This window comes from Pteropus medius, unplaced genomic scaffold (genome assembly GCF_902729225.1).
Source record: "Pteropus medius unplaced genomic scaffold, Ma_sr-lr_union100, whole genome shotgun sequence".
NCBI classification, from domain to species: Eukaryota; Metazoa; Chordata; class Mammalia; order Chiroptera; family Pteropodidae; genus Pteropus; species Pteropus medius.
In genome coordinates this window covers 2,099,375-2,127,048 of record NW_024340696.1, presented here as the reverse complement: position 1 = coordinate 2,127,048, position 27,674 = coordinate 2,099,375, and the positions used below count along the sequence as shown (strand labels likewise).

Genomic DNA, 27,674 nt, shown 5'->3' with positions numbered 1-27,674 from the left:
GATTATTTCTGTACCCAAGTCATAGCTTTTCTCTTTATGAGAACTGTCTGTTGGCAAGTCTGATGAAGAGTTGTACATGTGTGTCAGAGACCATGACTCCAACATGATACAAGCCATCTCCTCTTAGACCTCCAGCACTCGGGCATAGTGAGATCTCCAGACCCTCTTATCTTTGTGCCATCAGTAGAGCAAACAGTTCTCTGCATCCTCTCTTCTACCTTCTCTTACAACTGAGAGAGTATGAGGGGTGAGCTCTGAATTGGTACCTGACTGTCCCAGAGAGGTGAAGATTACGGCAACACTATGATTCCCACACTGACCTACATCTATTTTATACCGACTTTAACCTACAGGAACGGAAAAGAATGGTGTCACCCCAAATCTCCAACAGGTAGTGGTAAAGTAATATTTCATTTTATGGTACAAAATGATACTAAGTTTATTTATGGTTGAAAGTTAAACAACCAACAGAAAAATTGATTCCATGTTTTTTGAGTCTTCTAATGGAATATGGATCTGAGTCTCATGAATGTTTCCCATTTGTCACAGTGAACCAAGACCACAGTATGAAAAGACTATTGCCCACTCAACAGCACACACCACACTGGGGTGGGTGGATGTCTACAGAATTCTGTTGAACCATGAAGGGCAGAGATGTGTGTTCAGTAACTTGTAATGCATCCCTTGCTCCCTTGACTTCCCAGCATGTTAAATGCCTTCTGTTTCTAAACCTAGCCTATATTAAGATTGCTGAGTAAATAAGTGAAAGAAGATTTTTAAATATATGCAAAAAAGAAACCACATTCAGGCTTCTATTGCCTCTCAAATTATGCTAAAGGATTCGATCATTACTGATAAAATTATGCTTGGTATCCACTGGCTATTAGTATCTATGGGGCAAATTCAGTATCTATGGGAATGAATGAATAAATGAATTTTCTATGTACAACAGATAACGTCTTCGAAGTTAAATAGCAGGCACATTGGTAATTTTCTAAAACATTAGAATAGAGATGATATAAGCATTTACTTTACAATTTTAGTTTTTCTTTAATTTTCTGAATGGTAGTCTAGATTCAGCAGTAATTAATGCATCAGGCTATAAGAGCACAGTTGATTTGTATCAGATGACCTGGCCAATTCTCATTTTGCATCAATATATTTTACTGAGCACTCAGGAAGAACAAGGTCTTATGTCAGGGGGAAAGCCTGATATGTAAACATCAAAGATTAACAAGGCATAATCCATTGAATACTGTAAGCAGAATTGAGAGGAGAACATTTATTCTAATTGGAAAGATCAGGGGAAATGAAGTTTGAACTTAACTAAGAAGTATGAATAGAATTTCAATTGGAAGAAGATGAAAAAGTCAAAAAGTCACTCAAGTATAATAAATGATCCCTCCAAAAGGGGAGGGGACATGAGATTCTCTGGCCTGGCCTGTTAGGAGAATGATTAGTTAACTCTCAAGTGTGACTGATGAAGGTAATGGGGAGAGATGATATATAAGAGGAGGCTCAGAATATTCACATGGGGCCAAGCCATCACAGAGCCTTAAGTGCCTTGCTCGAGAGTTTAGACTTTATTCAATAGAAAACAGTTTTTTAGTAGAAAATTGTGTCATCATTCTGTAGCCCACTCCTAGGGACTATACATATTTAAGCATGGCATTATTTCTGCATATTCCTGACAAACTATTTCTTACCACTGTATGTTAAAATGTATATCCCTGTGTTAAGAACACTGTCTGATAACTAGTTGAACTTAACTGAAAAGTATTCTGTCATCCACACTCACATGAGTTTTGTCTTTATGTTTATTTTTTATGGTCAAATCATCTAATAGTCCTAAAAAATTTTGAAAGTCACATTTCTTATAGTAATCTGACCTCATCCAATTATTTCAATATGATTCTGATAAAAAATCTTAAAGAAACACAGTCCCACATCATCTTCTACAAGTGAACATTTTCAAGTGGCTCTAATTGCTAGAAGTGTAGTCCACATTTGCTACAAAGAGTTTTCCTGTTGACCAAGTCTGATCCTGAGCTACTTCTAATCTACCTGCTTTCCAACTTTATAAACAGATTGAGCGTAGAGCAGCATTTCAAATCCTTCCTTGGAATGCTATGAAATTGCTCCATAACCAGAGGTGCGCTCAGAAATATACTCATAACACTTATTTATTTATCAATATGAATGTGTTTTTACAAATGAGCCTGACTCTAAATGGGTCAAGACATCCTATAATGTCAGTCAACCTCGCTTCTTGCCATTCTCTCCAACATTTTGTCTGTACGCCTAAAGGCGGAATTTCAGATTAGAACCTTCTTGAATTCTTCCTCATCACATTAACCACTTTTGAAAGCTATATCTACAGTGCTGTAAGTACTTTTGCCAAAGGCTTTCCTATTCCCCTTGCTATTTGCTTTAAAATCCAGAAATATCATCTTCTCTGATTCACAGCCCGTTTATCAATTTTATCATCATACGTGATACCTTATTAAAACAACTTACCTTTCTATTCTCTCTCTCTCTTCCTCTCTTATTGCCTATGAATCTTTGAAAGCCTTTAATGTGAAATACCTATATTAGTTATTTAATTCAGGATTTCATTTACATCTTTAGCATGAACTGTAACACGAATCTGTTTATATTAAACTTTCTCTGGTTTTCTGTTCCTTACTTTATGCATCTTTCTTGAACAATTTATCCAGCATCCCATTAAACAGAAACTTCTAGTTTGCATATGCACCCCAATGCAAACACACTCATAATGAATGACTTCAGAACACTACAAGATTCTAAAATGTCTTAGAATAAAGATTCACCTATGTTCCTGGAACTTCTACAATGAATTGAATTTTATTGTACTGATTTTCTTTGATAGCTAGTCACCCATTAGCAACGCAGACTTGACAGTAAAGTCAGTTTGCATATCTGCCTTTGGAAGCAGTGGTTTCCTCAGGCTGGGGGTAAAGTGTGAGTGGCCTACATACCTCTGTGTCCTAGGCCCAGGAAGACTTATGCTTTCTTGTAAAATCTTCTAGATACACAAGGGCATGTTCTATTAGAAATGAATCTTAATGTATTTACTCATCAGGAAACTATTGAGCACTATAACATGCTCAGCTCTGTGCTAAATACTGGTAAATCAGAGATTATTAGCCATGGCTTGCAGGTAACAAGTAAAAGATTCAACTGCAGCGTGAGATCATGAGGAATGGAGTATTGGTTCTAGGGTGTCTTTGGAGCACAGAGAAGGGTTGCTTACCCAGCCTGAGATTAGGGAGGGCTTCCTGGACTTGAAAGGCTAGGAAAAACAAAACTACATTGCCATAAACTGTCAAGTCATTAAAGAGCCCCCTCGCATGGTTTGAAAATAAACTTTGGGCAAGGGAAGATTCATTCATCTATTTCTCTAGGCAAGAGAAGGACATTGAGGGGACAGCAGGAGTGCGACATCTCTCATTGTCTCCTTAAATGCTAGAGTGTGTTGAGCATTGGCATCACACTAACTTTAGAACAGTCTCTGACTATTCCTGCAGTGAAGATGGCTGCAGCAGGCAAACAGATACTGAGATGATGATGAGCCAATAAAACCTCCAGCTAACTCCTTAGCTCCAATTTCTCACTTAAATAATTCTGAATTTAAAGAACAAAAGGCTCCCTGCGTATCTTTCATTTAAGAAAGAAGATGAAACTGCAGACACAAACATTTCGCCACTTAACAGAAGTTGTTGGTGGAGTTGGGGGAGGGGCAGTGTGTTTCTGTTCTATTTGTCTGATTTCCCAAAGAGCAACTTCTCCTTGGCCTCTTGACCTATCCTCTTATTCTTCTCTGATTACCTGCGAGACAGAGATAAGAACTGGACGTGTGTAGACCAGCTCTTATCTCACTTATGGGCTAAGGATCAGGAAGCCCCAAGGAAACACCCATTCCGAATTATGTCTTCTGTCCTAAAGTATACAGAGGAAGCCCTACCTGAAGATGCTCCACGGGTCACCCTGGACCACCTGTGAATGGCTGTATAAGCCTCTCTAATTTGGGGATTAAACATTATGAATACTGGCATGTACCTTAGCGATGTTCTCTGGTATAATCTTTCTCAGTATTCATATTAACATTTTGGTCTCCACTTGCTTGATTTGTCTCTTAACTGGTTCTGAATGCAGATGGGGAAAAACAGGTGTATCATTTTCAGGAACTCTTCAAACCACAACAGTTATCATAATAAATTAATATACAGATCTCTAAGAGATTGATAATCTCATGTACCCTTATAAGACCAAGTTTCTGAACTTACAAAAGAGGATCTGATCCTCAACCACATAGACAAATGAACAGAAAGCCAGCCTATAATGAGAGAGAAACATGAAGCCAATCCACAGAGAAGCAGAAAGGAGACAGAGGAGAGTACTATCAGCAATGCAGCTCTTAGAGCCATCTGTTCCTAAATTCGAGCCACCTTTCTTGTCCTTACATTCTATGACATACCTGAAAAGCTCACTAACACTAGTAGCATGTAACCAGTGCAGTTGCACAGGATACTTCACTCAGAAGGGCCCCACGCCTATGGGTTAATGCTCAGTGGTCACCATCTTGAAGTTCTTGATAATTTCATCTTTGAATTTGTGTTTTGCAGGTGAGGTCCAATGGGACAATGGAGCATGTGATGGGAATTTGGAACTCATGAGTGGTCCCACCTCCCACTGCCTTCCTGCCTTTCTCAGATGGATTCTCAGGTCTCTATTCCTATCCACTGGGGTCCCCAGCTCCCTCATAGCCTCTCCCACTCCACCCAGCCACAACTGCCATACTCTGTCCTCAGCAAGGTCCTGCACACAGTTTCAGGGAGGGCCAGGTTTGAGCACCCATGTTCTGAGTGTTTCCAGATAGAACATAGCTGCATCCTCCCCACCTGGAGCTGGTCAGCACTCAAGTCCATTCTGTGGATGATCTACAGAACTGGTAGAGAGATTGTAGTCCCTTTGGGTTACCCATCTGCTGTGGACTGGGATGGAAGAAAAAATGCCTGACTCAATTTCCATTCCCAGCCAGGCTAGAGAGTATTGGTCAGGGCAGAGGGGAACCCTGTAGTTAGTGGGCCACGTGCATGAGCCATACTGGGGGATGGACCTAAAGACCCTCTGACAGTCTGCACTCACCCCAAGAGTATCCATGGACAACAGAATAACATTAAATAGCAAATAAAAAAAAAGCCATGTTAAATTGAGAAAGAGATCATGGAAAGACGGTAAAAGCTTTATATTTTAGTATGTTTAAACAGCAGATTTTTCCTACTTTTTGGACAAGGATTCCACTTATTTATTTTGCTCTGGGCTCTGAAAATTACACAACCAATCCTGCCACTAGATTTCTCTTACTTGCAACCAAAGGAGTCCCAATGAACACATAATATGCCTTTCACAAGGCTCTATATTTGGAGTAATTCTACATAAGCCTCTTTCCATGAGATAATATCATTTTGTAAATTGTTTTATTGGGTCGAAAGCATTTGTTCAAATCCCTTTCCCACACTAAATGGTAAAATCTCCTGCGACCCTATCTCATTTGTCTTTTGCTCTTTTGGTGCCTGGAACTAGCCTCCAGACACAAAATTGACACTCGCTGTATGTTTATGAACTAAATGTCAATACTATCAGTCATTAAGACAAGAAATTCTTCAAGGATCATTGCATCTTATCCAGCCCTAATGACAGACAAGACTGAAGGCTTAGTCTATCAACTACTTATCGACGGCTGCCTAGTTAAAGCCCGCCTTCGGTTCCAGGTTAATGCAGGACTGGGAAATCAGATACACACTCTTCCACAGACAACCCCTACCTTCTGTCGGGTAGTACAAATCTGATTTGAAACAGTTTGCAAGTGTTTTCCCATATTTAACCCCAAATGCTGAAATATTTGGCAACAGATGTTACATATTTTCAAAAGTACTTTAGTCTGTTTATTAAAATGTAGGCAAAAAGATTTTTAATTATAGACGTTATTGCAATCTCCCTTCCCTTTCTGTTTTCTTTGCAGTCTTTAGTAAGAACATCGAAAAGAGAGAGTGAGTTAAGTGATGAACAACAGGGAGGAAGTGAAAGGGGAAATGGAAAAAAGGCAGAAAACGGGGGAAAACAATGAAGGAAAAGGAAGAAGTGGGAGAGAGAGAAGAGGGAAGAAACTAAAGGCAGTCTCGCTAATTGAGTTAAATCAAGTTCATCTATGTCTTATTTAAGTTTTACCTGTGAAAGAGAATAATGCTATCAACCTTCCAGGGTTATGGTGGAAACTGAATGAGAAAACATATGTGAACGCGCCTAGCGAGGTGTCTTGCACATACCTGGTGACTCTTGTTGAAGCTGAACTAATATTTTCCACCCATGTGAAAGGAAAAAAAAAAAACCCTCCTCACATGGGCTTGAGCCACCAGGAAAGCCCATCTGGGAGATGTTGAGATTTTTAATTATAGATTTTTAATTATAGACGTTATTGCAATCTCCCTTCCCTTTCTGTTTTGTGTGTTGCTTGCTAATAGAAGTGTTAACAGTGTTTATTTCTTCCCAGATGTAGTCAATGCCAAGAACAACACAGTGTCTAGAAAAGCTCATTTAAAAAAATTAGTTCAAGTTGTCTTGTGATTCTTGTCCAACTCCTTGTCCCTCAGAAGACAATTTGAACTAATGTTTCAGTTACAAGTGTAAAAGACAGGTCCTGAAACAGAGTCACATTTGGGTACAGGCATACCTTCCAGACCACCATAATGAAGTGAATATCGCAATCGTTTTGCTGGGGAAGGGTCCTGACTTTGTTTTCTTAAAAACACAACACCCATGGAGCATAATAAAGTGAAGTACAGTCAAACAAGATATGCCTGGACTTCCATCAGAAGGCTGAGGCACAAGCAACTCGTGAACTGCCTCCTTCTCCTCTTTCTTCATCATTGTACCACTAACAATACTGTCTTAACTTTTAATAGCATTCGATAGTTTAAAACACTTCAGTATATCTTCCTTTAATAATTCTTTGCAATAATATTGGATAAACACAGAAGGTGATATTCACCCAATTTTAATACGTGAAAATATAGAAGTTACAACTCAACAGTAATGAAATCAAGTCTAAACCCTGACTCTCAATGCGTCCAGTTCTTCAACGACACTGTACTGTCTCCTTCATGCAACATTTATAAAACACAGAATTCTCCCTCTCTTACTGAAGTAAACACAGTTGACCATAAGAATCACTTTAAGAAAATTATTTTCCCTAATTCATAACTTTCAAGGAAATGTATTTTCAGTTTGTGGACACCAGAAACATTATTTGAACCTTTTTATTGCACAGTTGGACTTTCAAATTCCACAAATCTGAAGCGTCTACTTATCACAAGAGCGAGAGAGGGTTTAGCAAACACAAACTCAGTGAACCTGTGCAATTAATACTATTTGACAAGGTAACATGATTCTGGGAAAAGTGCATTAAAATCAAATCCCTATGTTGCCCCTCATATTTATAGCATGAGCAGGCAGGGACCAGCAGTGGGCTTGATAATCCCAGGAACTAATTTAATGTTTATGTTTTTTACTTTGCTTTAGAAATATTTTCAGCCTTCTTTTAAAAGCTGTGACTAGTTTATTTGCCCCATGGAACTTTAAAAAACCCACACAAATATTACATATATAAATTCCCATTGTAAGAGATTCAAAATATTGAATTCATAGCAACACATGAAAGCTCTTTCACTCACTCACACACGCACACACCCATGGATAAGATGGTGAACAGTTTGCATGTTTACAGTTTCTATGTAGTCACATAAATATACATATATATTTTAAAATAATATGTTAGATATGTAAGGATACTATATTATTGTCCTGTAACTTGATTTAACTTATTTTTTTTCTTTTTCCCTAAAATATTTCCTGGAGATCTTTCAGTATGCGTGTGTGTGTGTGTGTGTGTGTGTGTGCATATGTGTATATACACGTACTTAGAGTTTTGAAACCACTGCATTCTATTTCATGAAATGATACACCAAATAAATTAAATCATTCTATTACTGGTGGATATTTTGGTAGTTTCTGGTTTTTGATGAATACAAACAATGCAGCAAAAACATCACTGCATGTGCACTGTTTCTCCTCATGAGGATGTACTTTCAAGAACACATTTCAACAGGTAAAATCAATGCAATCAAGAGAGTCCCTGTACATGCCTCAGATTTACTTTAAATGTTGATAGATTTTGTCCCATTTCCATTAAAAAGTTTTACCAATATGTACTCTCAGCCACATAGGAGGCTGTTTTCCCCAAGACCAGCAGAAGAATAAAATGAATGTTTTAAAATTCTCCTCTAATATAATGCATAAATATAGTGATTTAATCACTGTACATTATTTTTCTCTCATCACCAGCATGTGATCTCTGTAGAGGAGTACTAATAACGTGTTGTGTGTCCTTGGTATAGGTACTGAATCTTTCATGAGAATGGTCATAATATCTAACTCAAAGGGTTTTCTGGGTTTTTCTTTTTGTACATTTTGTCTTTTTTCATTGTGATTGTGTCTCTTTTCTCTTTGGTTGATTCAGTCAGTTAACACATATTTAATGGGTGCCTACACTACACTATGCCAGGCACCATTGTAATTGCTAGGGACAGAGCAGGGAGAGAAAACCAAATGGTTGCACTCATGGAGCTTATAGCCCAAAGGAGAGACAGACAATACAAGTGTATAAATGTATAACGTTTTATCAGGTTGTATTATGAAGAAAAAATAAAGTAGGGCACAGAGTTAAGAAGAAATAGGGGTTCTATTTTAGACAGAACGGTCAAAGAAAGTTTCTGTGATGAGCAGACAATTGAGTAGAGATCTGAAGAAAATGAGCACGGAGGTTGAGGGGTCAACAAGCACCAAGTTCTGAGACAGGAATGTGGTTGGCATGTTCAAGAAATAGCAAGGAATAACATGGTGATGCAGGGGGGAGAGTGGGGCTGAAGAAAGAGAGGTGCCAGCTGACAGGAGCCAGGGACCAGATTCTGACAGCCCTTATCAACCAAAAAGAGGATTTTAAATTTTATTCTAAATGCAGTTGGAAGCCAGGACCCAAGAGATGTTGAATGTTATCATGTGTAGTGCCCACCTGCCCTCTAAGCAAAGCCTCAAGGGAAATGGAAGTAATCAGAGCATCGTTCACAAACTCAAGTCAAGAGGCAAAGCTGAACAGAGTGATCAAGTTGTAAAACCATGCCCCTGACCCACACATACACCTTTTTCATTAAACCCAAAAGGTCGACTCAAAGCATTTTTCTTTTTATCTGATGCACGGTGCCCTTGCCAGCTAATAAACCAGGAACAGAAATCCTGACCATACTCAGTAACCAGAATGGCGAAAATCGTCTGTCCCATGAATATCGAGACCCCAAGCAGGATGGCAGCTCACAGTATGCCCTTACGGCAGCAAGCCTACCTTTGCAGATGGTCCCATTCCCCACGTAGCCAGGTTTGCAGGTACAGCTGTGTCCCTGGACAGTGTTGGTGCAGATGGCATTCTTATCACAGTTGTGCTGCCCATTGCCACATTCATCGTGCTCTGTTTGCAGGGTGAAAAAGAAAGAGAGACACCTTTTCTTAAGTTGGGATCAATGATGTTGAAAAAAAATTAGCTGAAATTCCCCCAATAGGAATGACTATTCTGTATTAAGATCTTACTGTATGCCTCGCAGTTTCTATGCCTGATGTGGTGAAATCTCAACTCTAAAAGATGGATACTATTATCCCCACTTTGCAGGTAAAGTAACTGAGCGCCAGAGAAGTCAAATGACTTATGCATGTCACAGAATTGATATGTGCTTCTAAGGTTATCACCTCTTCCATGCTCTGCAAAGGTTTCTGCAGAGACGAAAAGGCAGTGATTCTCAAAAGGGGGGTAATTTCGTGTCCTCTCTACCCCTAGAAACATTTACAGTGTCTAACAATATTTTTGGTTATCATGATTTGGAGTAGGGGATGCCACTAAAATCTAGTAATAGAGGACAGGGATGCTGCTGAGCATCTTATGGGGCACAGCAGAGCCCGCCACAACTAAGAATTCTTTGATGCAAAATGTCAATGGTGCCAAGGTTGGGAAGCCTTCCTCTAAGATTAGAAAAGAGAAAATCCTACATGAAAAATTCTATGGCTTCTTTAGAACAAAGAGAGTAAAAATGAAAAAGGAAGACCCAGTAACTATATTCTGGCAAAGGAGCATTGACCACAAATATTTTCAAAAGACTGGCAGCGGTCACTGGAATGTTGTGAGCACAGGGTTGTGCTCTGAGTAGAAAAGCGATTTACTCTCAAGACTCTCTTTAAGGGCCTTCAGCAGTTTAACTCTAATTTTCCATAAAGCCCATTGTCATGGGGTTCAGAGTTTAACCTCCAGGTTTAATATGTAGTAATATGTAGTAATATAGCTAAACACACACACACACACACACACACACACACACACACACACATTCGAATAGTGGTGACATCCTTAATCCACAAGATATGTGGGGGGTGCGGGGGGGAGCAGACATCTAACACTACAAAATGAACTGAAAGATTCCAAGTTAGAAATCAAGATTTCACAGATAACTATACTTTCCACTCATAATCAGGAAGCTTAAAAAGTCATCTAAATGACTACTCTGTAAATAAATAATATGAGAAACTTTATGCCCTTTAATCCCTTTAACATCTGCTACTATAACTTCATAGAAATTTTAAAAAGGAAAATCAAGTAGGGTTATTAATTCATAAAATGTTATAAAACAAGAGTTGAAATTCCAGCTAGAAATCCCAAAGAAATAACACCACTTGAACAAAACTAAAAATGCAATAGTTTGTAACTATAGTGTCCTATTAGATCAATGTAGGAATCAACTGAAATATCATCTATCTTCATTAATTTTTATTCTAAATTTTTTAACAAAGAGCCAGTAATGAGAAAGGTTAAATTCTACAAAGTAGAACTGTTTTAGTCACCCACATGCAATTAAAGTAAAGCACAAACATGCATTTACTCTTGATTTAACACCTTGGATTTTTTCCAAAGAAAATTTTTCTTTGGGCCTTAAGACCAACCGAAACTGTCAATGAGAAATGTGCACCAGCTAGCAAGCAGTGAAAAGGGAAGGGAAGATTTATGAGGACACACTTCTGGTCTGTGCTAAAGTCATCTCCAGCAAACTCCAAAAGTAGTACAACCCTGTGGATGTCTGATCAAATTTACAGACCTATCACATACCTGGTATGGGCCAGTACGACACCAAATGACACTAGGAACACACTTCAACTCCAAGAGCTTTCCATCTCCTTATTTAAATTCACTTAATATATAATTATTAGTGTCTGTCGGGGGAATGCAGGAATGAATAGATATGATCTTGGCTCAAATAAACGTTTTATTAGGGGCCACCAGACAGCAATATGTAACACAATGGAGAAGAGAATGAGGTATAAGTAGGTGACCTTATATTTTTATCATACGCACAAAACATTTTAGAGTGAAAGGGGATTCTGCTAATAATTACACTGGGATAATAAGCATAACTCAGAATGACCTAAGCAAATCTGCAAATGTGATCATGCCAGATAAACAGGAGCAAAGATAAACTGGAGTAAGAGTTCATTGGAGGAAAGAAATTTCTGATAATAGGCAGAAAAGTCTTCTTGTAAGACATAGTATTTGAACTAATCTTTTTAAAATGGTCATCATTTTATTAGCCAGAATTGCCCATGAAGGTTACTCCAGAAAAAAGAAACTATAAAAAAAGGTATGGTTTTGTGCAACATTCCAAAAGTTTGGTCTGTCCTTACCTACCTGATCTTTATTTTTAGCTTTATTGATGTACAATTGAAAAAACTGTAAAATATTTAAAGTGCACAAAGTGATGATTTGATATATCTATATACTGTGAAAGGATTCTCCGTAGCTAGTTAATTAACACGTCCACCCTAGCTGGTCTTATTTCCCAATATTCTTGAAGCAAATCCTCTTTTCTAATGAAGTGGCCCATCACTGTGCTGCAAATGTAAGAGTTCATTCTTTCCTTTCTAGTTTGTCATGTTGTCTCACTGACTCAAACTACTCTCTCCCAACATAGCTGGAATATCTGTGCCCCTGCCTGGCTTCGAACACCACTACATACCCATGCTCTTGCCATAAAGCTTTCCACATCTGCCCTCCATACCACGTGAATTTTATCCATCTTGGAACTTTTATTAAATTTAATATCTTTGCATCTCTGGAGGCAATCATATTAAAATATGTGGTAATATTTATGAGTTTTATCATTAATGTCTTATTAACTAATTAGCCTATTGACCATTTAGGGGGGAAAAAAGTGCAGCTGCCAGCATTAATTGAATTTTCATAAACATGCTCTTTGAGGCTGAAGCAAATCTGACTGGTTTTCAATGTGAAAATAAAATATAAAAACTGTCCTTGGAGTTATTTCTAAACAGAACTTGTCTCTAATCTTAATGTAAAAAATGTATATGGTGATTAGTATTTAACAATTTTTTTCATGTGGTAAATTTCAAAGCACGGAAAAACAAAGCAGAACATTACATTCTGCACAAAAACATTGCTTTTCTCTCTGCATTTTCTTGCTATCTTTGTTGTGCAGGCAGCAAACTTCACAGCAACCAGTTGGATTATGTTTCCTCGATGTTGATGGTAGCTCTTGGGGAGATGTCTTCCAGACAGGTGAAGAGGTGTGACATCATCAGAGCATGGATGACCTCAAAGATATTGCTGCTCTGGCTTGGGATGCTTTCCCAGCATCCTTTCAATCAACATCAGTCTGAAGTATACATGGCTGATCGTGTGCTCGGGACTGTCTTTCTTGAACAGGATGCAGGAGTTCAGCACTCTAATGTTCAGTAGGTGGCAAAAGAATTTCTTTTACCAAAACTTGTGACTTTTCCACTCAGTGGGATGAGAAGTGAGCATCTGAGCAGCTGAGTCTGCTGCTCCCAAATTCTCATTACAATCCACAATGACACATGGCTTTTTAGTTTTCTTTCCATTTCTGTTGTCTATTTCAATCACAGTATCATTGTAGAATGCTGACAACATTGTCACCACCTTCTTGTCACACCAATTCAGTGCCGTAAGTTCACCACAGAATCTGCTACAGTCGTCCCCTTTGCAATCCTTTTTTTCAGATCATTCAGCATCTGCTTTCTGTTCAAATGAGCTGCATCAGTCTGATTTTGATGTAATTCTCTAAAAAGCATGGGAGATGTATGGCAAACTTTGGAGGTAAGGTTAGAACTGTAATCTGCGAGTTATCTCGGGATAAACACTGCAGCCGCAAATGCCACCAGCGATATTTGGTATTTTCTAGCCAAACGGGAAACAGGTTAACTCTGATGAGAGGAATTGCAGCATATTTTCTACAGCCTTCATTTTGCCTGTCACTACTTCACGTAAGGGTATTGAGCCAGAGCGTGCCAAGCATTGAACTAAACATTATACGTATATCATTTAATTCTCCCAACAATCATATGAAGTAAGTTTGCTCATTTTCCAGTGAAGGAACTAAAAGAAAAAGACATGAAATAATTTGCCTAAGATCACAAAACTAGTAAGTGGGGTAGCTTGAATTTGTGACTCTAGACACGGGGGCAGTGACCACCACATCATTGCACAGTTGGAAGCACTTTAGATGTGGCTGAAACTAAGCCAAGGCATGCGGAAATGATTCTACAAAGCCCCAAACAACAAATGTCTTCTTCTATAATGGCCCCTAATTCCTACTTAAGATCCTACCGATCTCCAAGGGCAAAGGTACAAAACTTCCATATTTCATTATCTTCGGTCGTGCCCAAGTTTTCAAAGTAACTAGTACCTTCAAAACTATGACAGAAATGGCCAAAGAAATGGTTTCTTTCTAAAAATATAAAAATATTAGATTCTCTTCCAGTTCTTGGAGATGCGACCAAAGGTGAAAGACAAGCTCTTGTGAGAGGTGGCATGACACAGGGGTGAAGGGCATAGACATTAGAACCACACAGGCTGGGTTATGGGTTAGGTGATCCTGGGATTGCCACTTACTCACTATGCGAAGTTGAATCACTCAGCCGATCTCTCAATCTTAGTTTCCTAATAGTTACAAGGTGGATAATAATAGAACCTATTTCTGTGGGTGGCTGTGAGGATTAGTTACTACAGGTAAAATACTTATCACAGCACATTGTGACTAGTACGTGCTCCACAAGTATAAGCTATTTTATTATCATTAATATTATGACTACTACTAATAGTAGTACTTCTAATAGTATTAGCACTACTGTTACCACTACTGCAATTACTTGCAAGCATGCTTAATTGTTGGATAGTGGTTAAAATTGGTTAAGAAAATTTTGTTTCCTTTATAGGCTGGCAGTTCAGGCAGAAAGGCTGTTAATACATAGGCTTTCAAAGATAATTAAATTAGAATACCTTTTTGAAGATCCAAAGAAGTATTTGCTTAGGTCACCAAGAAAAAAAGACTATCGATTGAGAAGATGAAGGATGTATGTTTAGAATTCTTGTATCTCCAGAGTTTGCTTATAGTATATTTGGAGTAACAAACATCTCAGGACAAAGGACAATGTTTGTGGCAGCAAGCAGTCTCTCCACTGATAATAATTATTGTTATGAGGGTTTATATTTATTGAGCACTCATGAAGCACTGTCATTATCACTTACTTCCTTTCTCCTTCCTCTTCTTTACTCTTTTAAAGGATAGTTCTGAAGGACTCTAACTAATCTACCTCTGTAACACTGTAATCAATTGTAATCAATAGCTACTGTCAATTAATGCAATGTTTTCCTTAAAGAATTAATCGGGACCCGAACAAGCTACTGAAATAGTCAATTCAGCTGTGGCTATAAATGCCTCATGTTTGGGGTCTGGACTGATTGTGGCTTTACTTCATTCAAAGTAATCTCTATTTTACTTTACAAAATTGTAATAGTGACCTCATCTGGATATGCCAAGCAGGTCTTATCAGTTATAGTTTACAGACGAAGAAATCGGGGTTTGGAGCACATAAGAGGCTTTTTCTATTAGTACATAGACAAGAAGTTTTATATCGGAAACTCAGATTCCTATCTCCTCATTCCTTTCACATTCTTTCCAAATTCCCACTTTATTGTGTGACCAAAAAAATTTCTACAATGTTGGCCACAGTGCAGGTAATAATTTGTTTAAAAAATCTAGATTTACAAGGAAGTTACAAAAGTAGTACAAAAAGTCCCTTGTGTCATTCACCCCGCTTCCCTCAATAGTACCACCTTATACAGCTGTAGTACAATATCAAAACCAGAAAACTGATATTGGTGTATTAGTGTTAACTAGTCTACAGACCTAATTCAGTTTCGCCATTTTTAAAACTGCTTTCATTATGTGTGTATACATGTGCACAGTTCTAAGACATATTAACCCACGTACAAGTTCATGTACCCACCATCACAATCATGCTATATATTTGTGTTTGCACTTACTCCATATTCCCCCATACCCATCACCCCCAATCCCTGTCCCTGTCAACCACTGGTATATGTTCTCCATCTATAATTTTATCACTTAGAGAATGTTACACAAGTAAATGTTACAGTAAGTAAATTTTGAGGTTAACCTTTTCCACTATGCAAAATGAGCTCTATCCAGACTGTTGTGTCAATAGTTTATTCCTTTTTATTACTGAGTAGCATTCCACTGTATAAATATATCAGTTTTCTCAACCATTCATTCACTGAAGGACATTTGGATTGTTTGTATTTTGTTATTATGACTAAAGCTGCTATGAACATCTGTATACAGGGTTTTGCGTGAACATACAGTTTCATTACTCCGGAATATGTGTCCAAAGTGTTAGTACAGGGTCACCCGATAAGTGTATGTTTTCGTTTTGTAAAAAACTTCCAAAATATTTTTCAAAATAGCTGTACCATTTTCCATTCCTACCAGCACTGTAAGAGTGAGTAATCAAGTTTCCCCATATTGCTGCCCTCATTTGGTATGGCCTCTTGTTTCGTATTAGTCACACATATGTGTGTTGTGATAACGCATTGTGATCTCAATTTTCATTTTGCTAATAGCTGATGATGTTGACCATTTTCCACGTGCTCATTTGCCACCTATATCTTTTCTGTTATGTCTTTTGCTCATTTTATAATTCTTTTCTGTTGAGTTTTGAGGACTCTTCATATACTCTAGATATAAGGCCTTTGTTGGATATGTTGTTTTCACATATTTTCTCACTACCTATAGGTTGTATTTTCATTCTCTTAGCAGTCTTTCACAATGGAAAATGTTTTACTATTGATGAAATTCAATTAACCTATTTTTCTATTTTAAGGATAGTGCTTTTAATGTCATATCTAAGAACTCTTCGTCTAACTCTAGGTCCCAAAGATTTTCTCCTATTTTTCCTAACAGTGTTTTTGAAAGGCTATTTTCCTCCATTGAGCTGCTTTTTTACCTTTGTCAAAAACCAATTAGTTATAATTGTGTTGATCTGTTTCTGGGTTCTCCACGCTCTCATTGATCTATGTGTCCATCTATTCTGTGGACAATAATACTGCCTTGATTACTGTAGGTATAGAGAAAGCCTTAATATTATACAGAGTGATTTTCTCCCACCATATTCTTCTTTTTCAAAATTGTTTTAGTTTTTCTACTTCTTCTGCATTTTTACATAAATCTTAACTTGTCCATTTCTACAAAAAGTCTTACAGAAATTTTAATAGGAATTATGTTAAACTTATAGATCAATTCATGGAAAACTGACATCTTTACTATAGTGAGTCTTCCAAACCATGATTATTTAATTAGTCTTTGATTTCTTTCATTAGGGTTTTCACCATATAGATCTTCACATGCTTTCTTGGATTTATAACTAGTTTTTTTCATTTTACTTTGGGACAACTGTATATGATATTATGTTTTTTATTTTGGTTTCTACATATTGTTTGCTAGCATACAGGAATAAAATTGATTTTTGTGTGTTGATCTTATACTTTAAGATTTTGCTGCACTCACTTTTTCTACAGTTTTTTTTTTTTAGATTCCTCAGGATTGTCTACATAGACAATTATGTCATCCGTAACCAGGACCAGCTTATTTCTCGCCTTCCAATCTGTATGCTTTATTTCCTTTCATTGGCTTGTTGAACTGGGTAAGACTTCCAGTGCCAGGATGCACAAGAGCAGTGGAAGCAGGTATGATTGGTTTGTTACCAATCTTAGGGAGAAAACACTCAGTCTTTCACCATTAAGTAAAATGTTAGCTCCACCTCATACAGCCTTGTCAATCCTGGGTGGCAGTGGAGTGTCCCACTGACAAAGAAATTGGGAGAGAATGGAGAGAATGCAATTAATCTTGCATTGTACTGCTCAGTTCAGTCTTTGTGCTGCTGGGTGCAGTGAAGGCCCAACTCCACTCTGGGCCTTACTAACCTTAGTACAGAGAGGGTATCACAGCACCACCTGATTCTGCCAAGCAGGTTTTCCATTGACATATGGATAAAGTAGAATGGGTATTTGCAAAAAGGTTTTCTGTTCTGTTGGGCCTCCTTTTTCCCAGTTCCGTCTCTAGAGGGACTGGTCGGCTTTTCCTGTTTTGTTTTGTTTTGTTTTGTTTTTTCTCCATGCCAGTTGGTTTCAGGTGTCTTCAGCTCCCCGTCAAGGATATAAGAGAGGCAAAAAGAAAAAAGGTAACTCATACCTTTTTTCCTCAAGCCCAAAGTTCCTAGGTAGTCCAACTTCTTTTCACCTTTTTGGTGAGTCTTCCTGGGTATTTGTTGTGTTATGCCCAAAGGTTTTTTTTTGTTTTTTTTGTTTTTTTTTTTCAGTTGTAAGAGGAAGGACCTGGGAGGAATGGGGCTAGTCTATCTAGGCCAGAAGTCTTCGATGTATTTAATTTTTAAGAAACTAGTCACTTTCATTCTCTGCCTTTATAAACATTACTAATAACTGAAATTTTTTCGTAAATACACTACGAGCAGATTTATTAATTTAGCACATTTAGTGAGCACATACTATGAGCCAGATGCTGCTGTAAATGTGTTATAGGACTCATATGAGTTAAGTATTATCATTCCTATTTTCTAAATGAGGAAAGGGGAATAGAGGGGTTGTCAGGGGTCCAAGGTTATAGAGAGGTAGATTTAAACTAAGGCAGTCAAACTATGGCAGAAGAATTAGAGCCATGGAGTTATTATTCACTCTTGAACTCTCTTAATTTCTTATAATCAACCCATCACCAAGACTTGATGATTTTTCTTCCTAAGTATTTTCAAATTCAAATTCATTCCTATGTCTTTATTTCCATTTCCACCACCCTCATCCAAGCTACCATTATCACCCAGGCTACCACCATCTCGCCCACATGTAAGCCTCCATCAATTGGGCAACTGCTAAAGCTCAATAAAGCCCCTCTCATTCACTACTGACCATCTTCAATTGATTCTTCATACTGAACTTAAAGCAATCTTCTAGGAATTCAAATGTGATCAACTTGCCATTGTTCTAAAACACTTCAGTTACTTTCTGTTGGTCATATAAAAAATGTGGACATTTTTAACATGACCTCCTAGGTCCCTCACAGTCATTCCCTCCCCTAACGACCTCAGTTCATTTTCACTTATGCCTGCTCTGCTCCAACCACACTGTCTTTATCTCCTTTCTCAAAAGGGCCTTGTTCCCTTGGGTCACAGGCACTTTCATATGTTCTTCCTTCTTGGCCCAGTTAAGACTTGCTTATCCTTGGTATCTCAACTCCGTCCTCACCTCCTCAGAAAATGAAAGAACTGATTTCCTTGACAGGGAGGTTTTCCTCATAATATACTGATATAACACTCAGCTCCCCTCCTTCATAGGGCTAATCACAGTTATAAATTTACATTTATTACTGTGTTACTGTTTCACTAATGTTTGTCTTCTTTACCAGAGCACAAATGAGGATAGAACATACCTATTTTCTTTATCCCTAATCCCTAGCAGAGCTTCTGAAACAGCAAGTACCTAATATAAATACCCATTTATGGAAAAAAATTTAAAAAAGGATAAATGGATGGATGAATGGGTGAGTGGATGGATGGAAGGAAGGAAGGAAGGAAAGAAGGAAGGAAGGAAGGAAATAAGGGAAGAAGGGAGGAAGGGAAAGGAAAAAGGAAGAAGAGAAAGAGGAAGAGAGGGAGGAAAGATGAAAGGACAGAGGAAAGAAGAGAGTGTTACTGTCTTTGACATTGCAGAGAGGTCAGGGAGAATTAAGACAAGAAAAAGGTAACTAAATCAGGCAGCTGGGGGACGTTTAGAAGAGCTTATAAATGAAATATAATCAGGTAATGATATGTTGATATATTTATTTATCATTGTGACTGTGAGAAAAGAATGTGGTTTTGGGGGCTCTCTTTGAGGCAGGCCATTTCTTTCATAAAGAATTGCTAAAGACACAAGCCGTCTACCGTGAGAAAATATTTGCAAATCATATATCTTATTAGTGACTTGAATCCAGAATACATGAAGAAACTTTACAACCCAATAATAAAAAGGTAACCCAATTAGAAAATGATAAAAGTATTTAAATAGACATTTCTCCAAAGAATTTATACAAATGGCTAATATGCACATGAAAAGATGCTCAACATCTTCAGTAATCAGGCAACTTCAAAGCAAAACCACAGTGGGATAGCACTTCACACCCACTAGAGTGGTTATAATCAAAGAGACAGACAATAGCGAGTGCTTATAAGAATGTGGAGAAATTGGATCCCTTGCACATTGCTAGTGGGAATGTAAAATATTTGGAAATTACTCTGGCAGCTCTGCAAACTATTAAAGATAGGGTTACCACATGTTTCAGCAATTTCACTCCTAGGTATATAAACAAGAAAAATGAAAACATATGTCCACATAAAGACTTTCCCATGAATGTTCAGATCAGCATTATTCACAATAGCCAAAAGGTGGAAACAGCCCAAATATTCAACTGATGAATGCATAAAGAAAATATGATATATGCATATAGTGGAATATGATTTAGTCATAAAACAGAATGAAGCACTGCTGCATACTACGATATGAATCATGGATAAACCACAAAAACATTTTGCTATGTGAATGAACTCTGACACAAAAGACCACATGTTATATGATCCCATGATCCCATATACATAACATGTCCAGAATAGGCAAATCTACAGAGACAGAAAGTAGATTAGTGGTACCAAGGGCTAAGTCTCAGGGAATGGGGAATGATTGTTAATGGGAACCTGTATTCTCCTTGGGGTGATGAAAATGTTCTAAAATTAGATTATAATAGGTATACAATTCTGAAAATATACTTAAGGCCACTAAATAATACACTTTAGGGAGGTAAACTTTTTTAGGGAGGTAAAGCTATTAGAATTATGAAGAATACAGTTCTGAAATAAGTTAGCACATTTATCTCTGTGTCCATGTTTTAAGACAGGATGTAAAGATTCATCAGAAGTCATTCTTGGATGAAATGTTCTTCCATGAATGAGGATTAGAAATGTTATTTTGCTAATATTCTAAAAATATTCCATATAGTCCAGCATTTATTTAATGGTTTAATATTTTGAGGAAAAGTAATTATATATAAAATGTACACATTACAAGATGATGCCCAGTTTCCTTATGTGTAATCTGAAAATCTACACTTTAGGCTCAAGGACATATGTTATTTATAATCTAGCAGTGCATGAATTCAAGAAAAAGTTTTTAAGTTAAAATAAATATGACTCTAAGCCCCCTACTTGCCAGGATGGACAATTAAATCTCATTCATTATTGGGTTCTTTTCCACCCCATTATGCCCTCAGCAGGATCCCAGTACAGTCCTGGGAGTCTTAGACAAAAGCCTGTGAGACAGCTATCTGATTTTATACCGGTTATTACCCTACTCCATAAAAAGGAGGCTTAAAGCCCTGCTAATTGCCTGATAAACTCAGGTACAGAGATCTTTGCCAAGAGCCGGCACCTGAATTTTGGAGTGTTCCACAAATCCATTCTCTCCACTCTGGGGGGAAACATCTTGTCTTCCTTCTTCTGGATCAAAGTGAGTTTAATTTAAACCACTTTCACCTTCTCAAACACCGAACCCTATAATCCCAGAGCCTTCTGGGCAACTTGGTCTTGTTGAAATGTATACTAACTCTTTGCAAAGAGGCTTTGGGTCTCCTAGACTGAAAGCTGCCCTTGATTCAAAGCCCTGAGTAAGGTTACGGGCAGAACAGATACAGTACTAGGGGAGCAGAGAAGAAGGGGGGATGAAAAGTGGAAGGGAACTAGTTTCCATTCTTTTGTGTATATGTGACTTGCATAAAATAGTCTTTTATTTTTATTATTTTTATATACAACCTTTCTAATTTCTGCACAACAGTAAGAAACAAAACATAAAGCAGTAATTCGAGTAGTGTTTTTCTACTTGGATATATAGTATTATGCATTAAGCACAGCGGGTTATATATAACATGTATTAATCATTTACATATATTTGTACATACATAGAAAATCTATAAAAATGTACATTAAACTATTAACAGTGATTTACACTGAGGGCATTAGATAGAGGATAAATGGGAGGTACTTATACTCTTTCATTCACTTTACTTTTGAATTTTTTATAAAACCGACATGTATCGTTTTATCATTAAACGATACTTTTTTGTTTTGCTTTTCGTTTTGTTTTTTAAAAAGAAAGAAAATGGTTTCCAGCTATATCCAAGTTCATATGGAAAGACAAAGCTTTAGAGGTTGACAGATTAGGATGTAAATCCCAGAAAGATGTGACAAACTCTCTGTGATCCAATGTGCGTATGAAACTCAAATAATGATGCCATCTCCAAAGAGTAGAAAACTTGGTTTAGTCTCAATTTCCACAGATCTGTACAGATTCTACTACAGAGAATATGACAAAGAAGCATTTATATAATGCATATTTATGGGAAAATCTTTGTAAAGCATCTGGTATCATTTTTGGCACATAGTAGGTGCTCTAAAAATGGCAGAGGCCCTCACCACCACCACCATTGTTATCATCATCATCACAGTGTTGTGTTGGCCTGTGTTTTCCATGAACCCCCTTCCTCAATAATTTCAGGAAGATTTTACTAGGAGCTTTGTTACTCTCCTGTATGTCCCCAAGGCTCTGACTCCAAACCCAGAGTCGTCACTTGCTCAACTGTGTGATCTAAGCAAGTATACTTAAAATCTCTGAGCCCCGGTATTGTTACCTGAAAATAGAAGCAGTAAGATCCATCACACAGAGCTGTGGAAAGACTAAGATAACATGAAAAAAGTGTCTGGCAGCACACCGGCCATATAACACAGATTCAGTGAATGTTAGCTTTGCTCCACAGGGATAATTTGAAATGCATCATTAAACTACAAAATTAATGAAAAGCCGAACCGTAGTCCAGCGTTTCTGGGTTTCTTTTAAAATACCTAGTCCAATAGGAATACCCAAAACAGCAATAAAAGAAACAAAACTGTTGTTTGACTTTGGTTTCATGTACAGTCACGTCGGCATCCCCAAAGTGACCCTTTTTCTAAGGCCCTTTATCTCTCTACTTTGAAGAGGGTGGCTTGTGGTTCCTTTGGTTCCACGACTACCCAAAGGAACACTAAAGAAAACTGTCTTAATATGAAACATGGCAAGAAAAACAATGCTGTGTTGATGGTTTTATCACAGAAGTTTGCCATCTTTTTCAGGGATTCTTGGTATAAATGTGTCATTCTTTTCCTTTCTGATGCAAGGTGATGGTACAGAAAAATGAAACCCATAAGACTGGCAAAGGGGAAACGTTTATTTTCCTCTCACTTCATCAGTAATTGTGACTCCCTGTCCAGGTGCTCAGGGCTCAGCTGATTTGAGTCCCAAAGAAAAAGAGAACCAAATCAAAGGTAAACACAGAATGCTAAAAAACGTGTTAGCCCTATTACTCTGATTTCTAACATATCCCTTCATTCCTATTGAATTCTTCCTCCATACCCTACTGTGGTGGGTTGTATAATATTCCCCCAAAATTCACGTCCATTAGAAACTCAGAATGTAACCTTATTTGAAAACAGGGTCTTTGAGATGTAATTAGTTATGAGGCCATGTTGGATTAAGGTGAGCCCTAAATCCAATGGTTGATGCCCTTATAAAAAGAGAAGACACAAATAGATACGCAAAGGGTTTGGAGTTCAGCCGTAAAAGTCAAGGAAAACCAGGAACCACCAGAAGCTGGAAGAGGCAAGGAAGAATTCTTCCCCAGAGCCTTTGGAGAGAGCATGGCCCTGATGACTCCCGGATGTTAGATTCTGACCTCCAAAATGTGAGAGAAAAACTTTATCTTAAACCACCCTGTGCATGGCCATTTATTACGACAGCACTAGAAAGCTAATATGCCAAGCTTATGTATAATTTTTCACACCATAAAGTGCTGAGAGGACAGTAGTGGGCTGAGCCCTGATGCCCTTCACTGTTTCCTAGAAAAGAGGGTTTAGAGGATAGAGGGAAAGGGGACAGGGATACAAGTCCATAATGACATCATCTGCCTGTGTTGTGGGGGAAGGAGAAGAACAAAGGTTTTAGAGATAGACAGGCTGAGTTTGAACCACAGCCCCCACAGGAAGCAACTCTAAGATAGGAGTAAGTCTCTTAAGCCTTCTGAGACTCAATTTCCCCATCTTTAAAGCAGAGAGAATACTACTTACCTTTCTGTGGAGTTGTAAGCATTAAGAAAAATACAACAGAAAGGTTTACACAGTGCCTAATGTATACTAAATGATCAATAATTATTAGCTGGTTTTTTTTTTTTAATTAGTCTAAATCATAGCTTGGACTATGAAAATTAGAAAACTGGAAAAGATATGTGAGGCCAACAATCAAAGGAAATACCACCCTGGAAATATTAAAGTATATAGATACTGAGATTGAAAGAGGCTAAGCATCTGTCTCTGCTGCCTCTGCTCTCTGATAGGTATGCCTGGGAATGTGCATTAATAAGACAATCCCTGGAGTACAGGAAGACCCTAAGATTTCTCAGCCTCATGACCTGGGGTGTATACTTTCTCGGTTGACAATCCATAAATTGTCCTCTTCCTTCTGTGTTGCTGGCTGAGTTCACCTACCATAGAGGGTGTAATATCAGATACTTCCCTCAGTACAGAGCCACCCTCAGTACAGAGCTGAGTGGGGCCTGGTGGATATAAGGTAAGTGTGCTGAGAGGTTTCTGTGATTTCCTCCATGAGTAAAGAGGAAGGGAAAAAGAAGAGGGGAAGGAGGACAAAGAAAAAATATATTATGAGAACTTTATGGTCCTCACTCTGCCCTTAGTTGCCTTCTTCTCTTCCAGACCACGTATGTGTAAAGAACAGGTCAAAAAAGCTACTTTCTTCAATAGTAGGTAATTATTCAGCACCTATTAAGTGCTCTTAAGTGCTAGGCACAGAGGACACAAGGGCAAAGACACATACTGGTCCCGCCCTCATAAAGTCTATTATCTAGAGACAAAACAGGCCCTTCTAATCCCAGATGAAAAGAGCTAGACATAATAATACCCAGCAGGGGACAAGTGGTCTGGGCAGACTTCCTGGAGGAAGTGACATATGATAGGACTGACTGGAAATTAACCAGGCAAATGAAATGAGGGTCAACTCTTAAGATGATAGATTAGATTAGATTAGATTAGATTAGATTAGATTAGATAGACAGACAGATAGATGATAGATGACAGACAGACAATAAACAGAGAGACTCATACAGAGAGACATTATGACAAGGTGATAGATCTAGGAAAATTGCTCCCAATGAACACTGAGATGGATACACAAGGCATAGAAAATAACTTCCTATTTCTATACATAATGTGCACATTGTGGGGCCAGAATTGCTTTCCAAAGGAAAACAAAGCTGCCTGAAATAAGTCAGACGTACCTCTCTCTCCATCAGTGGTTACCTCCTGGCGTTCACAAGTAGTAACAAAAATCATTTTCTTCTCTGTGTCTATAGCAAATTTTCTTAAAAAAAAAAAAAGGCCGCAATGGTCTCCCATCTCATATACTATTCTGCAATGTGACCTTGCTCTTCCTCATCAAGAGGTCCAGTCTAATTACCTTCCCTTTGAATCTGGGCTGCTTTTAGAAATGTGTTTGCAACCAAGGGAATGTGGCAGAAAGTATGTTGTGTGACTTCCAAGGCCAGGTCAGGAGTCTGGCAGCTTTTGGAATGCTCGTTCTCTGAATGCTCCATCTCAGGAGGTTAATTCTTAGAACACTTGTCATGCTGTGAAAAGCTGAAGACACATAGGCAGACACAGATATATATTCCAGTCACTGGTCCCAGCTGAGCCCAGCCTTGGAGGATTATCAACCCAGGCACCAGACATGTGAGGAAAGAAGGCTCAGACGATTTCCCAGCCCTTGAAGTCTTCCCAGCTGAGACCCAGATACCAAGGAGATACAAGCCATCCTTGCTGGGCCTTGTTTGGATTATTCACACATGGAATTTATGAGCAAAGTAAACTGGTGGTTGTTTTACAATACTTAGTTTGAGGTGGTCTTTACAGAGCAATGGATAGCCAGACTGTATCCCTGGCTATGAGCCCAAGGCCTGGTGTGAATCAGAATCTGAATGAGGTCTTGCAGAACTAGGCTGAAATGAAATCAAAGACTGTATTTGTTCCTCTAAGATAGCCTTCCATCTTCAAAGAGAGGTATATTAAAGGATGCCTCACTATCTGTCAGTTGTTTCACACTGTCTTTATTCTGCAAAATCTTCAGTTATCACCCAATATAGATGGAACCTAAAATTAACCCAAAGAAGGGCAATTTTGTAGCAATCAAAATATATTTTCATCAACATCAACTAAATGATTGCCCTGGGAACCTCGATCTGTATGTTGATGTCACTGTCAAAACCTGTCACCAAATTCTACATTCAGTTCCTCTGGTTGATGCTGACAATGTATTAATAGAGGAGGAAGTAGAAAATCATACCAAAAAAGCCTTTGGCTTTCTTGGAGAGTTTACAGGAAGCCAGAAGCAGAGACAAAGGTCACAGACAAGGTTCTGTTCTCCCTAAAGGTGGGAAAATGCAGTGATTAGAAATCTGAGCTCTGGACACACCCAGTCTTGGATTAAAGTCTCAGCTCTGCTACTTAATGGCTGTGTGAACTCACACTTGTGATATGTTCTCTCACAGTTTCTCCTTTAGCAAAAAAAAAAAAAAAAAAGGCTGGATAAAGGTTAAATGAGATAATATGTATGTGATGTTATTCAAATATTTATCATGCACCTGCTGTGAGTTTGCACCATTCTAAGTACAGAAAGTAAAACTGTGAACAAAGATAATTCCCCTGCCGTGATGCAGACCACACTGTAGTGGGTGAGACAATCCACAAAGAAATATACGAAGAAATATGTAATATAATTTGGGGTAGTGATAATTAATATGAGGGAAAATAAAGCAGAATAAGAAAATGCAGAGTGGAAAAGGTGCTAAATTAGAAAGAGAGGTCTGGGAAGGCTCCTCTGATGACATTTTAACAAAGTGTTGGATGAAATGAAGGAGTAAACAGTTATCCTGGGGAATAGCATTCTAGGCAGAGAGAATGCCAAGATAAAGGCTTCAAGTGGAGGGGGAAAAAGCCAGGAGGCCTGGGTGGCAGCAGTGGAGTGAGGAAATGGGACTATGGTAGAATATCAGGTGTTCCAGGTAGCCGTGGGTCAAATCAAGTTAAGTCCTTTAACACCATAAGGAGTGTATTTTAAGTGTAATGGGAAGCTATTAGTGGGCTCCCCATCATCCTCTACAGGAATTGTTTAGCACAGTACCTGGCATGTGATAGCACAAGCTCAATAAGTACTTGAGTTGTCACATTATTATCAACTAATGTCAAGGCAGGACAGCAGAAAAACACATTCCCCATCAGCGGCACTGAGTTCAACCCACATTCAAATCAAGCAATGAGGTCAGAGAGTGTAGGACCTGACCTCCAAATGGGGCTGATATTTTCAGTCAGACATGCAAGATGTAGAAATAAGAAAATCAAATGAAGCTTGAAGAAATGTCAGCAGGCACTCTGCTCTCATGCACACTACATTATTCTGTTCTTCATGAAAATCCAAGTTGGGAGGTGACAACATTTTGTGCAAGAAAATAGTATTTGCTTGTGACTGAGTCACTGAATATACTACGAGTTTGCTGAGGCTATGACTAGGCCTTGCTCTTTCCTTAACCTTAACACTTAATTCTTCACTAGTCACATATTTTAAGGGCCCATTGAGCCCTTAAAATATGGCTTGTTGGGACTGACACATGCTCTACATGTAAAATACACAGTGGATTTCAAGACTTCTATAAATAAGGATGCAAAATATCTCAATAATATTATATTGATTAATCACTTAATTATTTTGGATATATTGCATTAAATAAATTTGTTATTTTATTTCATTTGTTTTGCCTTATTTTTTAATGTGGCTACCAGAGCATTTTAAATTATACATGTGGCTAGCATTATATATCTACTGGACACTGACATATCAGGTGTTCCTTAAATGCAAGCAGGATATAGAGGAACAGAAGTATCTCTAAGAAGATTTTGGCATTCATAACCAGGGGTGATAG

The 27,674-nt window shown here is 38.1% G+C and overlaps 1 protein-coding gene across 5 annotated transcripts in view; it reads right to left on the bottom strand.

Moving 5' to 3' along the window:
- NELL1 (neural EGFL like 1) overlaps positions 1-27,674 on the bottom strand; it is a 719,285-nt gene that overhangs the window by 271,508 nt on the left and 420,103 nt on the right. For all 5 annotated transcript variants that reach the window (XM_039865670.1, XM_039865651.1, XM_039865633.1 and 2 more), the window contains one exon: positions 9,479-9,601. In XM_039865670.1, coding sequence (XP_039721604.1) covers positions 9,479-9,601 — 123 coding nt within the window. The remainder of the gene's footprint in view (positions 1-9,478; positions 9,602-27,674) is intronic.